A 23,052-nucleotide genomic window follows, 5' to 3' on the forward strand; every position below is an offset into this window, starting at 1 on the left:
TGGTGAGACTTAGAATTAAATCCAAGTCTGTCCAACCTTAAAGCCCATGAGGCTGTTTCCGTCACTCTGTGACTACTGCCTCAAGAGCAATCTGCCTGAGGATCAGACTGGCTCTCTTCCAAGGTTGAACCAGGTCTCTTTCAACACTGAGATTCTAGGTCACGGATCAGAACACATGGAAGCATGGCACACCCTTCACCTCTTTACCCAAGGACCTGCTGGTGCATCTTGTCTTCAGGTGCCCGAGGGGTACTCCTACTCTGTCATCGTCACTCATCCTGAGAGAGGCAGCTCATTGTTTGGGGATGATCGCTTCTAAGATTTTTGGCTGAACTGGGTAGTTAAGCCCCTGGGTTTTGTTAGTGGGGTTGGAGAGGATTTGGGGGATATGGTGCATGAGCTAATGTAGCAGTAGTGGGGTTTTACAGTGTTGTTATGAACTTTATGATGTGGCTTGATCGTTTCATGTAGCCTCATAAAACAAGTTGCAGGGTGAATACAATACTCCCTTTGCTTTCCCGACAGAGATGAGACTTTTTTTAGTGCTCAGAATATTTCCTGATGCTCCCACTCAGGACAGCCCACTTTTCAGATAGTAATAAGGTTCTGTAATAGTGGGGAAAAATAAAAGAGGCAGGGGGAAACCCATCAGCTCAAGTTGTTACACTACCATTTCTGGCAGAGATGAATGACTCATGTCAGAGCAGAGTACCAAAACTCACAGAAACAGGCCTGTTTAGGTTGGGCAGTAAATAAATAAGTCAGTTACACATTTCTTGGATGGTTGGCAAAAATATTGTCATCATAGCAACTCTCTCTTCAGGCTCACTCTGCTTACACAAGTTATCAGCCTCTGTTCCAACTCTGAACTACCTCAGGAGGAGGAGCTGGGCCTGGTCCATTCCTCATTTATAACTAGGTCTGAGTGAGGGGGAGGGACCAACAGGGTTGTCTCCTGTGCAGGCTGCTGCCTGAGTTACATCCACCAATGCCTCGGGAGCAGCCGGCTGGCTGCATCCTTCTCCTCGCATTCCTGGGTCTGTCTGGGCTGGTTGGTGCAGTTACCAGAACGTACCACATTGGGATTCTGGAAGAATACTGGAACTATGTACCCCAAGGGAAGAACGTTATTACGGACACAAGTTTTTCAGAAGACAAGTGAGTGAATTTGGGATCTCCACAACCTAGATTTGGCCTCTTTTTGTCTCTGTGTGGGGAAGTTTGTATTCCTTGGGTGGTTATAATGGAGGTGGGCTGATTGAGATCAATAGGAGGGTTTCATTTTTGCTTGAAGAACCATAGTATGGGTGGACCTTCAATTTGTAAGAGAAATTCTTAGCTCCACATATTTGTTGAGCCATCTATTAATGTGTCTGTGAAGAGACAAATTTTACCAGGTGTTTTGAATAATAGCTTATTCTATATAAGGATAATTTTCACTAACAACTTCTAGGGGGTTCAGGACTTAGTTTGTTTAAAAAAAGGCAAAAATAATGGCAAACTTGGAATGAAAATCTGAGAATTTTCATGAATTATTTAGTGTTAAAACAGGTAGTGCTCTCTTAGTTTTTATTTTTAGAATGAAGCATCATAATTGGAAACAACTATGCTGAAAGTCGTTATGTTCAGGTTTTATTTTGCAATATTTAAAATAGGGGGAAGTTACAATAGCTATGACTGGTATTTTAAGAGTTTCCTAGAATCTACTTAGAAATGGCTCTGGTGAAAGGTTTGATCCATCTTGGATTCAATTACAACAGTGGTTCAGAAGATGTTCTGAGAACCACAACATCCTGAGGGCAATTCTGAGGGCAATATCCTATCAGAGCCGATGGCATAGCTGGAGAAGATAGTACTGGAATATTCTATGCCCCCAATTTTTAATTTTTCCATAAAGTTCCCTTCCTTCACCCTCCCTGCAGAGTCTAGCATCTTCAATGTCTTATTTGTTTCATGGATCTCCCTCTGAGGTTACCTCCTGCCTCTAGAAACCAGCATGTACATTTTCAGGCTTGTGGTTCTCAGAACCTCTTCTGAACCACTGTTGGGTAATTGAATGCTTGCTTCTTTCTCGATAGGCAGAGCACATTACATCAACGTTCGCATTCTGTTTCCTAAAGGTGAGCTTAGTTGATAAGATTCAGGAACGACTGGTTCTGCCAATAAGACTTTAAGAATTGTTCCCCCTCCTCTGGAAGAAAGAGCTAAGATCCATTTGGCTTGGATACACAACTTCTGGTTTTTCTAACCACACAGTGGTGGCATAGTCATGTTACATTTATAAAAGAACAATGATGCTCCTGTCAACCAGGTTGCCAAGAGCTTTTCCTTGAGCTTTGTACTGGGAAACTTAATGTCTATAGGGTTATTTCTGAAGAAAGCTCTCAAATTCTTTCGACCTCACATCTGCTGACCCTCGTTGGTGGTAGTCTTTACTGTAACAAGTGGATATGGCACTAAAAAGTTATCCTAACTGCCAGCAGCTGTCTCTAAAAATAGAACTCTGTGGCCTCATAGAGGGGTCACTAGAAAATGCTCAGCATGAGCAACTATAGGACAGAAGAATGTTTAAAATGTGTACATTGAGTGCAGTGAATTCAGTCTTCAAACTAAAAGTGATGGTGGGCTGTCTCTCCATACAATAAGTAAAAAGCACAGAAATTGTATCTTTCTACAAAAATGTCCATGTCAGTATTGCTGTTGTGGGAATATATTCTGACCCAAGAATTCCACTAGGGACTTTCAGTCCACTATGCTTGTAGGTGTTATTATTCCCATTTCACAAACCAAGAATGGAAACTCTCAGGTTAAATTCTTGCCAGAATTTACTGAGAAAATGGACACACCAAACTCATATTGCTTTGGTCCCAAAGCTTATATTTATTCTTGCCATGCAACCTGTTTCTTGGTAAAGATGACCCTTTCCCACTGAATTCAACCTAGCTTTGAGGGAAGCCAGAGATCCCAGTAGTAAGAATCTTCTAGAAAGTCCCAATTCTTACCAAAGTCACATTTAGCCTCTCTTCCCTGAGAGTTGTTGAAAATAATCACTAAAGATCTATGACCAAACCAGCTATTTGGTTTATTCAAAATCCCAAAGCACTTAAAATACCCCTATGCTAGAATACTCTTTTCACAAAGGTGGGTACAGGAAAAAACTGAGGGGCTCTCTGATGATCATTTCAACCAGAAGGTGGTGCTTTGAAGAAAGTACAACAAAACATATGAAAATTCTTGGGGTGAAAAAGAAAATAGGCATGATGAAAATAATTAGGTATCCTAATAGAATGAGGTGGCTTGGAATGCGTTGGTTCCATATGAATAAATCTCTGTCCTTGGGAGCAGCTGGCATGCTAAGATGTCACACTTATAGTATTAAAGTTCCCAAATGTATCCTTTTGGAGTATAGAGGGACAGTGTTTGTGTGGGGCTGACTATTGACTCTTGAAGAGGGAGTCTCAGTGAGCAACAATATATACTGGATTTTATCAGTGACCACATCAGGGAGGTTCTAGTCATTGTGGCAGGTGATTCAGGGAAGGTCCGTAGAAAGTATGGTTGTTATAGGCTGCTGACCTTGCTTGTAGACCACAAGATACACATGCCAGTTGCACATGAAGATGCCCTGATGGAGGGATTCACATGGAGCTCGGCAAGTGTACTATGTACTGTGCCACTTTCCCCAGAGCAGGAAGGAGCCGTCTTGGGTGATTCATCGTCCTTAGCTTCCTGCAGTTTGAGTAGACTGCTTAGTGACAGTCTGCTGTTTTGGATATTGAGACCCAGACAAATGCTATGATACAAAGAGGACAGACAGACAGTGCCCAGTATTCCGCCGAGAGTGGAAAGACCCTGAAATAGAGATCTGGAGGCCTGCCTTCTAGTCTGACTTTGCCCTAACTTGCTGTGTCATCTTGAACATGTGACATTATCTACCTGAATATCACTCACCTTAATTTGTGTAACATAGGAACTGAAATATAGCCATTAAAATCACTTGAGAAGTATAATTTCAAATGCAGTTTTGAAACTGAATGAAAAACATCTTATCCAATCAGAAAGATTTTTGCAATGTTGAATAAAAGGAAAATGACTTACAAATGTTCAGTCCTAGGAATGGAAATTGGAGAAAGCCTGGGATGGTAGTGGTGACATGTGACAATTTTTTAAGTATTCTGTACTTTCCATTCTTTTTTCATTTTTTAAGACCCTCGTCCCCTGTCATTTATGCATAAAACTTTTCTGCAACTCTGGCTTGTTCTAAACTATTTCCTGACATTTTTTTTAAAATTATGTACTTGGTCTTTATCATTTTTCTGATCTCTGCGTTACTCTCTAAGTGATTTATATTTCTTGCCTCTCAGCTGGAATAAAAACACTGTGGTGATAGGGAAGAAGATCCAAATATATTGAATAACCTCCTTTCTCTACAGAGAGCTTTGTCACTGAGAGTATCCCATGGAGGACAGAGCAAAAAGCCAGGCATTTGGAATCACTAAAGCAAAGACTAATCATTTTATCACTTTAGTTGTTTTGATTGTTTTATCTTTGAATAAGGGGAACAGGGAAAATAAGAGAGTAGGTGCCAGTGTTTCAATTATGTAAAAACATCTGGAAACAGAATTTGGCAGTATCAAGAGCCTAAGAGAATCTGATGCATAAGAGCGAAATGGGAAATAAATCATTCCACCAAGACTCTGTAACAAAGAGATGGTGCGATTTCACTTTTTAACTTAGTACCTTTGCTTGATCTCAAGGTTCAAAAATATGATTGAGACATGAGTCACTCATATTTCCCGAAGAGTGCAGGGTTTTGGAGTTATATGCTATTTAGAAGTATGTTTCTCTACCTAAATATCTTCCTCCTCCTCCTCGCTGGGCTTAATGGGGACACCAGGTTCCTTTGATTTGCCTGGGGATGGTGTCAGCATTTTGATCCACTCATGCCCGTCCTGCTTGGGCTCATAAAGTACTTAATTAGAGTGTGACTATGCTTCAGTGGTAAAACCTGGTCTTTATTGGGACTAGAGTGGGGTCACCTTAGTTAAAGCCACAGTTTTTACCATAGATCTCAGTAAGAAACCAACACAAACACAGATAATTTTTCCCTTTAAAGAAATGCAGGGTTCCCATGGATGTTAGCTGCTGGGCAGGACTGGCCTTGGACATAGTGAGGCTGACCCCTGCTCAAACCCATGGTTGTAGGACCTGTTAGAGTTTACCTAGCGAGATAACCACATCAACCCAGTTGGTGGGAAGGGATTTTGAGCACTCCCTAGGAGCAGGCTCTGTAAGGAATGTGAGGGAGAGACCCACATGTCTCAGAAAAAAGGGCCAATTGAGGGACGCAAGTAAGTGAGATAGAGTGGCTTTTGCAAGCTTTAAAGTGAGGAGAGGATATCATCTGACTAGACTTTAGTCTTAGACTTTCTAATCTGAACTTCTATCTGACCATCAAAAATCATGTGTGGATCTAATGCTGTGTGACTCTCTTGGAGCTGCTGTCATGCCCTATATCAGTAAGCAATTGCTTTTAGCTGACAGGAGAGTATCAAATGTAGCAACTTAAACAATTTAGGATTTTGAATTTGCTTGATAAGAAGCCCAGAAGTGGGTAGCCCACAGCTGGTGGATAGATATGATAGGGTACTCAGAACTTTTTATGTCTCTGACTCAGCCATCTTGGCATGTGGTTTCCTTCCTTAAAGATATGCATAATCACAAGATGGCTTTTGGTACTCCAGCCATCATATCGATGTTCCAGAAAGAAAGAGAAGAAAAAGTAAGAGGGGCATAATTCTTGCTGTTTCATCCCTTTAAAGGGCTTTCATGGAAACCCTGCCCAACCAATTCAGCTCATACCTCATTGGATGCTCATAGCTGCAAAGGGGGCTGAAAAATCTGCTATGTGTTTGTCTATAAAAAAAAAGGGGGGGGGACTCAATTCTGTCACTAAGAATAAATGGGAGTGTGAGTGTTGCAAGGTGGTTCTAGCCCTCTCCCACGTTCTTCCTTCTCTCCTGCTTACCATTATTCACAAACATCTTCTTAGTCTCCCTCTTCCTTTTTTCACCTCCACATAGAAGGGCCCCCAGGCCTGGTTGGTGGGGTCTGATGAGCTCACAGACACTGTCACAGCATCCTTACTGTGCTCCATACATTGTTCTAAAAGCTTTACATGCCATGCGGAAGGGTGACTGATCTGTCCCTGGTCAAGGGGATGAAGAGGTGGGAACAAGAAGGGCTTCCTCTGCGAAGTATGGTCCGGCAATGGTCTAGCAGAGACTCCAAGGCAGCCCAGTTTTCTGATGAAGTCTGGAACTCTGCCATCAATTGAGAAATTCAGAATTCTTGCTCTATTTTCTAGACAACTGACCAAATCTCTCTTTGCTTCCGTTTTCTCATCAGTAAAATGGAAATAGTGATATATTGGGTTCGTGGGTACATCAGTGTCCTGCTGGCTGCTGTAGCAAATGCCTAAAAACTGTGGCTTAAAATAATAACAATTATAAAATAAAAACAAACAATTTATTCTCTCCTGGTTTGGGATACAGAAGTCTGAAATGAAGGTGTTGGCACAGCACACCCTCTGGAGGCTCTGAGCGAAAAGCTGTTCCTTGCCTCTTGTGGCTGCTGATGGCTTCCAGCATTCCTTGGCCACTCTGATCCCACTTATTTTCATTTATAATTCCCTTTCATCATAAATGGCAGTTCTCCCACCTCAGAGGGTTCTAGAGAGCAGGAGCTTTGTGGAAAGAGATGCCAAGTGGTCACTTTTTTGCTAAGAGAGCTTCATCAGAAACAATCGCGACTGGCATGGACCGAGCACCAGGCTCCCCGCGGCTGAGTGTGGGCTGCACATCTCCTCTCACTTAATCCCCGTGACAGCTCTATCCTCTGTCCTGGCTACTGGTTTGCAAGGAGGCAACTGGAGTTCAGAGAATGCAGATCACTTCTCCAGGTGGGAAACTGGGATTCAGGCTCATTTCTCCTTCACAACGTGGATATGTTTTTTGACACAAGTTGCCTGTGTTCAGCTGGGGGGTGGTGGTAATGAAGGGCGAGAGTGAAGGACCCAAGGCTTAGGTGGTGCTGGGCGAATCAGGATGAAAGAGCTGTATAGGAGTACATCACCTGGATGGCTTGGAAAATTATTAATCTAATTAGGGAAGGTGTGGCTACACTGAGTTATAATGTGTAATCTCCATCTCCACCCTTTTTGTCAAGTGGCATTTGTCCTGGATCTGGTCTTGTTTCCTCCTCAATGAGCACGGTCTCCTCTCAAGCTCAGACAAAGCCGCAGCTTGCTCTTGCTGTGACTGTAATGATGTCACACATTTGTTTCAACCACACCTCCTGCGGACGTTCCTTCTTTCCTGGCTCCTCTTCACTCCATGTCTCCCCACCCCAGACATTCAGGCTCTTTATAGCACAGTTGGCAATTAACATATAAAACTGTGTGTTGCTATTTATTCTCCAATGTGTATGTTTTGATTTCCCAACCAGATGGGAAAAAAGTCTCTAGAGTTCAGGGACTGAGATTAATATCTTGCTCACCTATTTCTAGTTTCATGTCCCATCAATAGTAGATGTCCAACAGTTGTTCCATGGTGAGCAATGGGGAACATAATCCTACTGAAAGATCTTGGGGAAAGGATTGCTGGTGAGGTGCACACCTCGTGTATCTAGGAACCCCTCAGGATCTAGTCTGGAATTCCATTTGCACTGTTGGGATGATTCCCATTAGGCTGGTTCTTTCAGATACTGGTTCATCTCATCTGCTTTTGGAAGGTATCTGACATCATGGTGTTGTCCCTTGATGATGTCAGTGTGGTAGTAAATCCCCACCTGTCATTAAGGCTGTTGCTAGTGGGAAACTTCCCCTCTTCAGTGGATTCCTTCACAGCAGGAAATAGACACCTCCTTAGCTTAAGTCAATGTGAGACTGAAGGTTGGGAATGTTCTATTCAGTGCCTCTTATGGCTACTGGGTAACAAAGTTCACCGGGGCAGGCCTTCTAAGAGTGCTCTCTAAGTGAATTAGAGGTTGCTTCTTATGAATAGCTCTTTGGAAGTGACCCCTCTGCTCTGTTTCTTGGGCAAGATTTGCATCTTCTAGAAGCTGGGGATTCGCAGCTACTATTTCAAATGTATCATGTGTTCTCAGAGGTAGTTTGCTTGAACAGACACTAAAAACTGCTTTCTCTTTCTTTTGACCTCCCATTTTAAAATTTTGTATTATTTTTATTAGTTCTTTTCAGTTACTTACAGCATTAGCATCAATTTGGACATAATTATAATAGTATGGAATATAATTTGTTCTAATTCAGTCCCCAGTCCTTCCCCTTTTCCTCCACTCCATCCTCCCCTGTTCCTTTTTCTCTATTATCTTCTGTTTTTACTTACAGTTTTTTTTAAATTAGTGACTTTTGGAGGTACATGATGGTGAGATTCACTGTGGTGTATTTATATATGTACATAGGAAAGTTAGTTGACATAGCTAACTATGTTCTTTATTTTGTGCTATATATTCTAGAAATGTGATCCCCAAACTTAGGTAAACACCAGAATTGTGTTAATCCAAATAGGCCAGGTTTATGTGGGAGCAACAAACAATCCCCAAATTTCAGGGACTCGACATCAGAAAGGTTTATTTCTTGCCACTGGAGTTCATAGAGGGAACTAACTGTCTGTCCAGGGCACTCAGAAGTCCTGGCAGCTTTGGTCCTGACGCTTCACCATCTTAACAGGAGGTATCATTGCATCAGAGGCACAGAGGGTCTTGCAGTGACAGATAAAGGCTCTGACATACTTCCACTCCAGACCATCGGCAGGGAACCTTGAAGCTCCAACTAACTCAAAGGACAGGTTATTTGCATTCTCTTTATGCTGGGAAGAAAGAAGGATCAGAACCAACAAGCCCTGGACAGCTCTACTATAAGAATTACTTGTGAGCTTAGAAAAAATACAGATTCTAGGTCTTGCCACCAGGAAGTGTGATTCATTGGCCCTGAAATGGGGCCTAGGAACCTAAACATTTGGCAAATATCCCTAATGATTCTAGTGCAGGTGGGACTTGGGTGGACATTTGAGGAAAACCAGTTTAGAAAACCTAGTCCCCTCTTGGGACAACCATTGACAGTTGGGGCAATAAGATTGACACATCTCCAGGAATGTGCAAAACAAGATGTTTAACTCAGAGATAAAATATGCAGCATGTATAATAAGTGCTGTGGGAAGTCAGCAAGCAATTCACCTCCCTCAGATGCTCCATTTCGCCTCTTGTTTGGGTGGCTTTGCCAGACAAGTCATGGTAACACCTGGAGGTGATGGAGAAAGGTTTCAGACAGGGGTGGGGTCAGGACATTTTAGAAGTTTAAAGGCAGCAATAAGTGTGTATGTTCACATGTGTGTATGTGTGCATGCTTGAGTATGTGTTTTCATGTGTGCTCACGTGTGTGTGCGTGCTTATGCATGTGCTGGGAGAACAAGGTAGAAAAGTTCAGAGGGTCTTCCCTGTAAAGGGAAGCTGGGGTGAGGAGGGCTTATAAAAATAAATTACAGCTTTTGATCCATCAGGCTGAGCCCAGAGAGCACATCAGGAGTTCTGAGTCTAATACTTGCTCCGTCACTATCTTATTGGGTGGCCCAGTGTCACCCATAAAACTAGACAACTCTGCCTGTGCTGGTGCTAATTAGGTAGCTTGTGGATGATTCATTTCTTCCTCTTGCTTTTTCCTTCTCCTTTTCCTTCTGAACAATCTGTTCAATCAGGAGTTGTACTCATCTGCTAGTTAATTAACAGAAGCCTAAAGACAAGTGGTTTAAATACACTGGAGATCTTCCTTCCTTCCTTCCTTCCTTCCTTCCTTCCTTCCTTCCTTCCTTCCTTCCTTCCTTCCTTTCTTCCTTCCTTCCCTCCCTCCCTCCCTCCTCTCACTCTCCCTCTCCCTGTCCCTCTCCCTCTCATTCTTCCTTTCCTTACACAAAAGAGACCCAAATGCTGCCAATCACCTGGTCCCAGATTCCTTCCCACTTGACTGTCTGTAGGGTGTGACCCTCTTCCTCATTATCTTGAAATAGTTCCTGGAACTCTAGTCATCATATCTTCATTTCACATACGAATAAGAGTAAGAGCAAAGGACAAAAGTGTCTCTGCCAGCTACATCTGGAGAAATGCCACCAAATGGTGTCTGCTTATATCTCATTGGTCTTATGTTGCATGACTAACCTAAGTTATAAGTTAGACTGACGAATACAACAGACTCTATTATAAAGCCCCAGGATCAGGCACCCAGACTTTTTATTTTAATCACATTCTCGTGCACATGGAAATATAAACCTCTGCATCATAGAGCAGAAGAGGGCCAGCTCCTGCTGCTGGAAAGACCCCATGATCCTATGACCCAGAGGCTACACTTTTATGGCTTCTCTGGTCACTTTTCAGTTATTTACTTTTCATATGCTTATACAGATGTTGCCTTAAAACCCACACAAATGGGTCATACTTTGCATGCTACTCTACAATTTGCTTTTTCCAAATCATGCTGTACTGGCACCTATGTGGTGTGAATATGCCATCATTTATTCACCCAGTCACCAGTTGAAAACCACTTCTATCTTTCCAAACTTTTGCTATCACAACCATTCTTTTTCCTTTTTCACATGATTCCTGTCTCCAGCTGGGAGAACCCAGGAAGTTGGGAGGGAGGGGAGTTTCATAGCCTCTGTGAGGTCTGGCCTTGGATTCCCCAGGTTTCCAACCTTCTCCAGGCACATATACCCTTGGCAACTCCATGAGCAGCCTGAGCCCATAGCTCCCCACTTCATCCCAGGAACCTCCACCCCCCATACTGATCACATCACAAGGAGGTCATGGTTGATGCATGGTGAGTAGCCTGGACAAGTTAATAAGCTGGTGTTCCAGGACATAAGTGATACAGGGCTCATTCAGCTGATTATGTGAATACTTCTTCAGCTTAGAACAGTGGAGAGGAGAAGGTGGTGACAGCTTACAACCTCCCTTTGGATACAGTAGAAAAGAGCCCACCTTACAGTCTACTGGACCAACCCACCCTCCTTGGGAAAGGTTTTAGTGACCACCTGCTATTACTGAAGCACAACCCTGGGTTCTCCACCTGTCTCCTAAACCCTACATCAGGCAGCTAATCCAATCTCACACAACACTCACCTTGAAAAAGTTCTAGAAGTTGTAATTTTCTCTGCCTTCAAAGTCATTTCCAGTGAATTTTATTCACCGCCTCTGTGATGCTTCTGGCTTCTCAGTGATGTTTCAGGGCCCTTTAGAAGTGAGATCCAGCTGCTTCACCATCTGGCTCAGTTGGGGACTCCTGAAGGTTCTCCAGCCTCTGAGCCCAAGGCCAGCTTTGTTAAAAAGTATTTAGTTGCTGGTGAGTTTGACTGGCCTGTGATCATATCAGGTGGTCTGGTGCATGCCAGATGGCTCAGCTGATTAGAGAGGAAGTGATGATCACTTTTTTAAAGCTTGACTTTGAAACTGTGGTATGCTCTGTTTAAATGCTTTTCTTTTTAAATTTTGTGGTTCAGTAAGCTTCCATTTATAAATTACAAAAAGGCAAGGTAGCTATAGCCCTTCTTGCCAGTGGGTCCCTGGGAAGAAGTGAACAGTCTTTGGAAGACAAGTCCAGCACAGCCAGGCTCAAAAGGGCACATGCTGGAGTTCTGAGACATGATCACCACATTTTTTTCTGATAACTACAATCTATACCCTGGAGTCAGATATCACTGGGTAAATGCCTTGATTAGATTGATTATAAGGGGGGCCTAGTAAATAAACATGGGTGGATTATTCCATGTGAGAAAAAGTGTGTGTTCTGCCAGTGCTAAGGTGTTATGTCACCCAGCTGCGTCAAGGGTCACTTCCTAAGGCCCTAGAGTGTTGTGCTGCCTGACTGTCTGCATCAAGTGAGAGGGGCAGCTGGGTGTCGGGTGTGCTCAGTGCCACCTGCACAGAAGATGTCCCCATCCACTTGAACTCAACTGCGACTCCTTTTCCAAGTAGCCACTACCAATCCGTCAGATTTGGTGCATAAAATGAAGCCTATTTGCTACCCTAGGCCTAGAGAATACTTAAAGTCAGGCATGGGAACATATGATTTTCTTCAAATACAGTTTGCAAAATGATACCGGCTTTAACTCGCCAATATGGGGGCAAATTCAAAGCTTTTAAAATGTGTTTACTTTAGATTCCAAAGCCATTGAGTTCCAAATCTTTCAGGCGATTGGAGTAGGAAATTAGGCTCTAGAAAATTAGGAAGTTAGGTAAGGCATTAGGAATAAGAAAGATACCTGAAGGAGTTTTGTCTTCAACAAGCTTCCAGGGGCTGGGGATGTGGCTCAAGCGGTAGCGTGCTCGCCTGGCATGCGTGCGGCCCGGGTTCGATCCTCAGCACCACATACAAACAAAGATGTTGTGTCCGCCGAAAACTAAAAAATAAATATTAAAAATTCTCTCTCTCTCCCTCCCTTTCTCACTCTATCTTTAAAAAAAAAAAAAAAAAAAAAAAAAAAAAAACAAGCTTCCAAACCAGAGACGTACACATCTCCCCTTAACACATTTTGGCAAGTGCCGTTGCTAGTACACAACAGAGTATCATTTTTATAGAGAAGAAGAGAAGAGGGAGTTTGAACTGACTTTGAAGGATGCTTGGTAGATGGACAATGAGGAAGACAGCTGAGGCATGGGGGAAAGAGTGTGTGGAAGTCCTGGAATGCTGACAGGACCTGGGAGTGGGACAAAGAGGAAGGCGATGAGTCTGGAAAGGAAAGCAAGTGCTGGTTGCTCTGAAGAGGACTTCTCTGCTTTAATTTGAACCTCTGAATCCTTTCCCCCAGCTTAACTCAGGTACCCTCTCCACCATGGGCCTAAATGGTTCTTCTACCATCAAGAAGGCATCCCATGATCTATGTCCACGGCAGGATGGATTCTGGGCCATCTGACACATTGGCCATCTTCAAAGTCCACCTAAAAATTGGGAAGGGTGGGCATCATTCATATCTGAGACTGCTGGGGAGCTTCATAGTAGGAACTGCTCAATCGCCTGAGTCTGAGTTGCTTAGGTGCTTGTGTCTGAGTCGCTGATGTACCAACAGGTCTGTATCATGTTTCTTTGAGAAAATGAAGATGAAATCCTGAAAAATCTCTCTCTACTGTTGGCTCTATAATGCATTTCCCAATCTTAATGGTTTGGGAAATGAAAATCCAAGACCGTCAGACCTAGTGTGACTCCATCGACAAAAGAATGTCTCTGCTTGGATAGGACACAGAAAGAGGGGAGAGGAATTGGGAGTAGATGACATTGAAGTGAAAGGAGACAGTGAAATTTGCCAAGTTGCCGAAATCTAACCAAACCAAAAAGCAAATCCAAACAAAGAACAAAACAAAGCAAACCCAAAAACACCCAGGCTAGATGATGCAAGTGGAAATTACATCTGGGCCACTGGGAGTGGGAGATTCAGCTGAATCAGTTGCCAAATAATAGAATTCCCCAAATCAGGCATGGAGTTAGATGGGGCTTTAGTCAGTTGTACAGTTGTAGTGACTCAGCACGTAGAAGTGGAAGGTTGGGAAAGGGATTGGTCTGATGAGCAGAAAGCAGATGGAAAAAAAAAATCACATGGGCAGATATGACGAAAGAGGCCCAGACTGGGATTCTGCCAAAATTTTCTTTTCCAAACACAGATCCAAATTTCCCTGCTCATGAATCTTCAGAGACCTTTAATTGCAGGTATAGTTCCCCCCCTCCCCCAATCCTATAATGCAACTCTCAGATTTCTCCACAGCTCCAAGTGTTCTGGCCATATAAAGCTGCTTGTGATTCCCTCGCTGACCTCCAATCCCTCACCTTGGCACCTTGTTCAAGCTGCTCCTTCCACTTGGAGTGTTCATTGTCTCTTCCTGACTCCAAAATTTCCCAGAGCATGTTATTCTGTTCTCATATTCTTAACAGTCTCTCGGGTGTAAATATTATCGACTCTTCCTCTTGATCATAAACATACTTATTCAGGGCTTGTATCTTGTTCATTTTCATGTCTGACACACCTATCCCAGCACCTTGCATGCTATGAATCCTTGGTGTGTACTTGTTGGAAGTCATCAGAATGGTTTTCAAGCTCATCCCAGGATTGAAATAAGGAAATGTGTGTGAGATCTTCTGGGAGAGTTCTCAGAGGACTTCTGTGTGCTGATGGAGGCAGACAGAGCCTAGCACAAGGCCAAGCTTCACTGGTCCCCATCCAGAGTGGTCAGGTTTCTTTACATTTGTCCCAGTGTGGTGACTCAGTCACACAGATGTATAAACTTTATATATTTTGGTCTAAGAAATACATCTACTTCAGGAGGAGCACTGTCCTTGGTTCTGTCTTTCAGCAGAAGGGGAATGTGTCTGGGTCTAGCTTCAAGCTCCACCTATTAATGTCTGAGTCTGGGGCCTGGGACAGCAAGTGCTTGGATCTGCTTAGATTTCTGACTCAGAGAGGAGAGAGAGAGGAGTCAAAGGGTATCATCGTGTCCTGTGCTGAGTGAGATGAGGTGGGGGAAGAACTGATGCAGGGCATTCTAGGAGACTTGGGTCAACGCATAAGGCTTCTGGCTGACATTCCATAGGGCAGATCTTTTAGGGACTTCTAGATGCCACTGGTCTACCACTTCTAGAATCACTGGACACTCATTGCAAACCTGAAGTGATCAGAGCTGCATGAAGTGCTCATCCTTGTCCAGAGTGGACTGCCTAATTGTTCCTTTAAAGACAAGGGCATATCCTTTAGGAAAGGTTGGGACAGATTTCACTAGAAAAATACTGGGGAAGGAAAAAAAATAAATCATAAAGGATTTGGGGAAGCAGAGAAATAGAAAATAAATGTTGGATATCACCTGATAAACACTTGTCACATTTAAAAAAATGAATTAGATGAATGATTAAATTCTTAAAAGTGAGTAAAATAGAATAGGAGATATAAGAAATGGGAAAGGTAAAAATAATGAAAGTAGTCATGATAATGGAAGCAATTAGAGGATATGAGAAGAGATAAAGCAAATTTAAGTGATTAAAGAAACATCCACCTCTTAGGTAGACTCCCTTTGGGCCTGGCCAATTGGTGCCCCAAGCTCTAGAGCCACGTCCTCGAGCATGAAATAAGGAGCTTCTTCACAATTTCTAGATCCCTTAGATTGGAACCATCAGCCACTCTGTGCTGTCCCTGAACTAATCAGTGTGGTCCCGGGTGGGCTGGAGAGGGGATGATGGCACTGATTGGCCAGGTCAGGATCACAAGTCCTGCTCTGACAATGATGTATTAGGGGAACATGGGGTTCATGGGTTAGGCCTGGTCACCTGCTCCATCACAGGAGCTAGAGCTGGGGCTGCATCCAAGCACACAGGATGCGAATGGGGAGGGTGTGCTCTTAGACCACAGAATGGAGTATAGGTGCTGCATTTCCAGGACTCCATAATGCACACTACTTCAGCCTTTTCCATCTTTTCTGCGTATTTAATCCATCTTTGTTCTTTGAGAGTACATTTAGGCATTGCTTCCTCTAGGAAACCTCCCATGACCTGTCTTTCATTCCAGAGTGGATGCCCAGAACATAATCTGTGCATCTACTCTGGAGTGGACTTATAATTCTTTCTTCCAGAACTAGAGCTCCTTCAAGGCAAGGACTTTGCTTCTTTTCTCTGAATCCATAGTACTGAGTTCAGGGTTCAACATAACAATGTTTGTTGAATGACTGAGAAGGAATGCATGCATGGATACTTGCAGGAACGTAGCCCACTGTGTGCTGTGGCCTCTCATTCCCAGAGCGTACACAGCTACACCTGGATAATTGCACTGAGGAGCAGTAGAACGCTTGCTCAAGCAAAAGCTGGCACTTCTAGGGTTGGAAATTGCAGGGTAAGCATAAAGACTGAGTGGGAAAGGAGGTTCACCACCCTCATGGCATGGTCACTCTGAAGTGTGTCACCAGTGCTACTACTGTCTTGGACTGCTAGACCCCAGAGGGCATCTGGTCACATCAAGTCATAGGATTATGTTTTCATTTTTCCAGAGCCATTCCTTTCTTTCTATTGCACCACCCTCTTCTAGACTCCTAATAGTCTCTCTACACTTCATCTTTGCTCTCCCTTTTGCCTGACTTCTCTAAAATTTACACATTGCTAGCATAAGAATGGTCCTTAAATCCCAATTATTATGTCTCCCGTTGCATGAGAAACCTCTGTGCTTCCAAGGTCAATTCTAAGTTCTTGAACTTGAAATTAACATTCATTTTCAGTGCATCTCTAGAATTCACATGCATGCACATGTCCTGCTCTTCCCCTTCTCTGGCCTGTGCTCAGCCTCTAACTGCCTTCCCCTTGCTACGTGCATGTTTGTCTTCATGCTGCTGGTCCTCTGTCCCTGTGTCTCAGTGTCCTCACTTTCTCCTGTTGTTATCCAAGCCTCCTCCTTAATACCTACATTTGTTATCGAGTATTTTCTTATCTCTTCTACTCACACTGATATTTTCCTTCTTTGAACTATTTTATCTCTAGAAAAGTTGAGCCTGTATTTGTTGTATCAATCTATCAATCACTCAACTGGCACTTAATCATACACTGCTTTTTACAGTATTTAGTGTCTCCATTATTAGGTTAAAAACTCTTTTATTTCCCTCCACAGCACTTAGCAAAGTGCTGGGAATGCAGTAAATGCACAATAATTGCTAAATGAAAAACTTAGGGGAAGGCTGTTGAATGAAAAAGGAGCAAACGAGTAGAATTCTGTGACTTTAGTTTGGTTGTGAATTCTATTTGTACCTTTTGTCACTTAACTGAGCCTCATTTCCACATTGGTAAATTACAGATAATCTTACCAGTTCTACACAGGGTAGATTATGTTGAACGTTAAATGAGAAGTCATACAGGCAATCTCTAAAGGTTAAGTGCTTAGTGTTTCTCTTTAAATCTTAATTTTAAAATATTTTTCTTCTTACTTTTAGACTTGCAACCTTGTTTCTTGAAAGAGGGCCCAACAGGATAGGCAATATTTACAAAAAGGCTGTTTACAGACACTTTACAGATGGGACCTATTCCACGGAGATCCCCAAGCCCTCCTGGCTTGGGTTCCTGGGCCCCATCTTGAGGGCTGAAGTGGGTGATGTGATTGTCATTCATCTGAAGAACTTTGCTTCTCGACCTTACTCTTTGCATCCACATGGTGTTTTCTACAATAAAGACTCAGAAGGTAAGTACCAGTTCTCTGTTATTGAGGTCTTGTTTCCATTTCAGAGCAAAGGTAACTGTCCATTACAAGTAAAGGGATTCTAAGAGCACAATGATTACACACATTAATTTGCCTTCCTCTCCCTCCTTCCATCTCTCCCTATCTCCATCCATCGATTCCCCTTTCTCTTTTCCCTTTCTTTCCTTCCTTCCTTCTTTCTTGCTCTTCTTTATGTTGACACAGAGCAGGTAGGTTGGGTGCAGACACATGTCCCAGGGCAGCCAAGCTTGTCTGGCTGCTGGACTCCCTTGGCATATGCTCACTCCACTATGCCCCCAGAAACACAGCTTTCTTCTTTCTAATGCCCCTCAGCTGCACCTAAACGGCAGACAGAAAAGCAGCCCGCTGCTGTCACTAGTTGCACCCTTGGCTGAGGGGTGGTGTCTCAATATGCTGATCTCCACTGCTCAGCTAGGCAGTTGTCTTGGTGCTTGCTTTGTGAAACAGCCCTGTCTTCTTGAGTTTTGAGGGGGTAGTTTCTGGATTCCTCCCTAATTAAAAAAATTCTTTAATACTCTTAGACTTTTGAGATAGAAGCACTTCTTAGACATCAGAAGTATTTTTCTGCCTGTGTTATTTAGTTTTCCATCATTATAACAAATACCTGAGATAAATAAACTTAACAAAGAGAAAAGGTTTATTTTGGCTCACAGTTTTGATGTTTTAGTCCATGATCAATCAAGCCTATTGCTTTTGGGGCCATGGTAAGGCAGCAAGCCCATCATGACAGGATTGTGTGGCTCAGCAAAAGTGATAAGAGAAAAAGAAGGAGATTGGACATCTCTAAATAGTGCTGCCCTGGGGAACAAGTCTTTAACATTTGGGAGACATTTCGGATTTAAATGACAGCAGCACCTCTTGGAGCAGTCTTGCTCATAACCAGGTGGAATGGGTTGAATAATGCTGCACCTGCTGGGTGACTGTATCTGGGAATGTGTCCACACAGTACCATTAACTCTGATTCCACCCATCTTATCATCAAGGAGGAGTTTGGGTGCAGACACATGTCCCAGGGCAGCCAAGCTTGTCTGGCTGCTGTCCCCTCCAGGTCTGGCTGCTTATACCCCACCAGGTATACACACAGCTAGAGGAGAGAACTCTGGCAGTGAACATGGCTTTTCCCTTTGTTCTCAGTCCTTTGCTAACAACTGACCTGTAGCAAGGACTTGGTAGTTCTTAGTTGTTGAGGATGAACACATTAAATTATGCCAGGTAAATTTTAAGAAGTTTTGCAAATATAAGGGATACTTTTATGACTTTTCTTTAACTTTTTAAAAGTATTATTTTTGCTGCAGGTTGAAAGTAAGGATGTGTCAAGATAGCTGTGACTGTTTTTGTTTTTTAATATGGAGGAAATAGGGCATCTTTGAATCTTTGTCTTCATCACTCCATGTTTCTGGAAAGCATACCTTTATAGAACTGATGGTGTTCTAAGATCCACTAGTCCACTGCCACAGATCCTTTAAAAAGTTGTGGTTAAGGTAGACATAAGAAACAACTTACCATTTTAACCATTTTCACAGGTACAGTTTGGTGGCATTAAGTACATTAAATGTTGTTCAACATTCAATACTATCCACTTCCAGAACTTTTCATTACCCCCAACAGAAACTCTCTATCCATTATGCAAGACCTCCCTTTTTTCCCTCTCCTTCCTTGGTAATTTCTATAGACATCTGTCCAAGAATTTCTAGGGATCTCCTGTAAGTGAAATTATACAATATTTGTCGTTTTGTGTCTGGTTTATTTCACTCAGCATACTACTTTCAGGATTCATCTATACTTAAGCATGTCAGAATTTTATTCCTTTTTTAAGGCAGAAAGTATTTCATTCTATGTATATACTTCATTTTATTCATTTTCTCATCTCTTGGTGGATGCCTAGGCCATTTCCACCTCTTGACTGTTGTGAATAATGCTGCTATGAACACTGATATGCTACTGATCCTTATGAACATCTGTGAAAGTCAGGAGCCTTTGCATTGGAAAATAGGTATGTGCACAAAATCTGGAACTCAAAGTTTAGGGATTCTTAGAGTCCTTGAAATCAGCCATGGATCCCTAAATTAAGGACACTTACATATTGTTTACCCAAAAAAAGCCTTCTCTACACCCTGTTTCAAGAACATTTCTCCCATGTTGAGGAGCCTGTTGTTTTATCCAATAGCACTTATCAAAATGGCATAGCAAAAGGAAACTTTTTTCTTTGCTTCTTTGTTAGTGTCTGTCTCTACATTAGACCATAGATTTCCAGGGAGCAGAGATTATCCTGGGATGTGTTGGACACTGTCCCCAGTGCCTGGCCTAGGTCATGGCATGTACCAAGTGCTCTCACAACACTTTAGTACCTCCCAGATATATGATGTTGGAATCATAAAGGTAAGAAGTCAAGACCCAGAGAGGGAAAGTGCCTCCACAAGTTCTTCCAACTGGTTAGGCGCTGAGTTGTGATAGACGTAGGATACTTGTCACCCATTTTCTCTTCCATTCTGGGGCTCTCCCTACCACTCCATACTGATCTTTTGCCCTCCCTTTACTATGTACAAATATCAGTAGGCCACCATGAGGCCTTGACCCTTAACCTTACTGGATCTGCCAGAGGGGTGATTGTTAAAATTCAGAGCAATGGCCAGGTCCTTACTTCATGTGACATAGGGGCTCTAGATTGACTTTTACTTGCTACCAATACCAATACACATTTTTAAAAAGGTTTTCATTCAATCATAAGTCTTCCATGAAATACCCAGTAGGTGTTAGAGATTGACACTGGGTCTTGGCAATAAAAGATGAATGAATCTTAGATTATTGTTAAAATTAATGATAAGTGTAAGGGATTTATTTTAGGGTCTGAGTTCTATCCCACTGATCTATATGTTTATCTTTGCACTGATGCCACACTTGGTTTATCCAATAGTACTTGATTAATGTGGTTTATAGAAAGTTTCCAAGTTGAGGAGTGTAAATCCTCCATCATTGTTCTTCTTTTTAGGACTTTTGTCTCTTCTAGCCCCTCTGCATTTCCATATACATTTTAGATCATCTTATTAATTTTTACCCCCCAAATAATTTTTTAAACATTTATTTTTTTAGAAGTAGTTGGGCACAATACCTTTATTTTATTTATTTATTTTTATGTGGTGCTGAGGATTGAACCCAGGGCCTCACATGTCCCAGGCGAGCGTTCTACCTCTGAGCCACAACACCAGAAACTTTTATCTTGATGAGGATTGCATTGAATGTATTGATAAATTGTGGAGAAATTTATGTCTGCATTTTAAAAATGAATTGACATACTAACAATATTGAGTCTTTCAATCCATGAAATGAACATGAAATTTGGATCTTTAATTTAATTTGTCAAAAATGTTTTAGATTTTAGTGTCCATAATTTGAGTTTTTGTTAAATTTATTCCAAGGTATCTTTTCTGATTCTCTTATGAATGGAATAATCTTCTTAATTTCATTTTTGGAGTGTTTTTACCAATGCATAAAAATACAACTCATTTTTGTGTGTTGATCTTATATCAGCTTGTTAAACTTGTTTATTAATATATGTTAGTAGGTTCCTTGGGATTTTCTCTATGTAGGTCATCATGAATAAAGACAGTTTTGCTTTTTCTTACCAATCCATATACCTTTAATTTTTTTCTTTACCTAATAGGCTAGTACCTGTGGAGCATTACTTAATAATAGTGACAAGAGCAGACATTCTTGCCTTTTTCTCAATTTTAAGAAGAAAGCACTTAGTTTTTCCCCTGTTGAACATGATACCAGCTGTGGATTTTTCTTGGTTACCTTTTATCACGTTGAGGAAATTGCCTTCTAGTCCTAGTTTGTTGAGAGTTTTTAACTTAAGTTCTAGATTTTGTTGAATGAGTTTCTGCCTCTGTGACCCATGTAATATTTTTCCTTGATTTTCTTTCTATTCATTGATTTTCAACTTTAAAATCTGATTTTGTCATGATATAAATCTTCTTAAAATGTTGCTGGATTTGATTTGCTCATATTTTGTAGAGGATTTTCATGCCTGCCTTCATGTGGAGTGCTGCTCTGTAGTCTTCTTGTGATGTCATCATCTGCCTTTGGTATCAAGGAAACACATCATAATAAATCAGGAAGTCTACCTTCTTCTATTTTCCAAAAGACTTTGTAAAGAATTTGCAGTATATCTTCTTTTTATCTTTTTGTAATCAGGGATTGAACCCAGGGACACTTAACCACTGAGCCACATCCCTAGCCCCTTCTTATTTTTTATTTAGAGACAGGGTCTTGCTAGGTTGCTGATGCTGGTTAAGAATTTGTGATTGTTCTGCCTCAACCTCCTCAGCTGCTGGGATTACAGGAATGCGCCACAACCCCTGGCTTCTTTTTTCTAGTTTTCTAAGGTGAAAGCTGAGGTTATTGATTTGAGACGACTCTTCTAACATAGGTACTTAAAGATCTAAATTTACTTTTTAAGCACTGATTTTCCTGAATCCCATAAATTTTGATATGCTTTGTCCCCATTTTATTTCAGTTGCAATTTTTTTACCATTTCTTTTCTGATTTTTCTTTGACTCAGGGTTATTTAGATATGTATTGTTTTATTTCCAAATATTTGGGTGATTTCCAGGATTTCTCTCTGTAGATATCAAATTCAATTCCATGAAGAGTGAAGAACATATTTTGTGTGATATCAATGCTTTTAAATTTACTGAGACATCTTATGCTTGGAATATCATCTTTCTGTGAGAATGTTCTGTATGCTCTTGTAAAGAGAGTATATTCTCTAGTAGCTGGGTAGAATGTTCTATAGATGTCATTTAGAGTTGTTTTATAGTGTTTGGTCTTCTGTATACTTGCTGACTTTCTACCTAGTAGTTTTATCACTTATTGAGAGTGGAGTACTGAAATCTACAAAAAGTATGTTTGAGTTGTCTATTCATGTTTTCAGTTGTGTCAGTTTTTGCTTCATATTTTGGAGCTATTTTGTTAGGTGTAAATACATTTACAATTGGTATTTTTTTTCCTGATACATCTATCTTAACAAAATAGCTATCATTTTCTTTAATAATATTTCTTGCAATAAAATATATTTTGTTTGTTATCAGAATAGTCTCTTATTGTTTCTGTTTGAATTACTTTACTTTCAACACATTCATGTCTCTAAGACATAAATATAGACAGCATAAAGTTGGATCTTGCTTTTTCCTTCAGTTTGATAATTTCTGAATTTTAATTGAGCTGTTTAGACCATTAACATTAAATGTGATTGTTGACTGGTTTGATTTATATTTGTCATTTTGCTAATTGTTTTTATATATTTTTTGTCTTTTTGTTCTTCTGGCTCTTCTTTAATGTCCTCTTTTGTGTTTAATACATTTTAGAATATATTATTTTATTTCTTCTGCTAATTTTTATTTTTTTATTTGTTCTTTTTAATGACAGTAGAGTATATTATGTATGCATGGAATATAATCTTCTGTTGAATTTTAAAAGCTGTATATTATTAAGTAATTTTCTTATTGATTGGTCTGGGAATTGTAATATGCACCTTAACTTATCACAATGTATTTCATATTTTTACAAATTAAATTTTGATAAAATATATAAGCTTTGCCTCAATAAAGTTCTTTTCCTCTCCTGTAAGATTTATATTTTTAAGATATGTATTTTTGATAAATATAAATCCTATGAGATATATATTTACTATGTACATATAATATATTGTACTTCATACTTTGTATTATCTTATGACTTTTAAGGAAGTTAA

General features: G+C 41.1%; 1 protein-coding gene across 1 annotated transcript in view; it reads left to right on the forward strand.

Annotated features, from left to right (window-relative positions):
- The first annotated feature begins 988 nt into the window (after nt 1-988).
- Nucleotides 989-23,052, forward strand: part of Hephl1 (hephaestin like 1) — a 77,230-nt gene continuing 55,166 nt past the window's right edge. The window contains exons 1-2 of the mRNA XM_058584968.1: nt 989-1,158; nt 17,017-17,261. Coding sequence (XP_058440951.1) covers nt 989-1,158; nt 17,017-17,261 — 415 coding nt within the window. The remainder of the gene's footprint in view (nt 1,159-17,016; nt 17,262-23,052) is intronic.

Source organism: Marmota monax, unplaced genomic scaffold (genome assembly GCF_021218885.2).
Source record: "Marmota monax isolate L192 unplaced genomic scaffold, Marmota_monax_Labrador192_F-V1.1 WCK01_AAM20220418_F8-fsc00104, whole genome shotgun sequence".
Classification (NCBI taxonomy): domain Eukaryota; kingdom Metazoa; phylum Chordata; class Mammalia; order Rodentia; family Sciuridae; genus Marmota; species Marmota monax.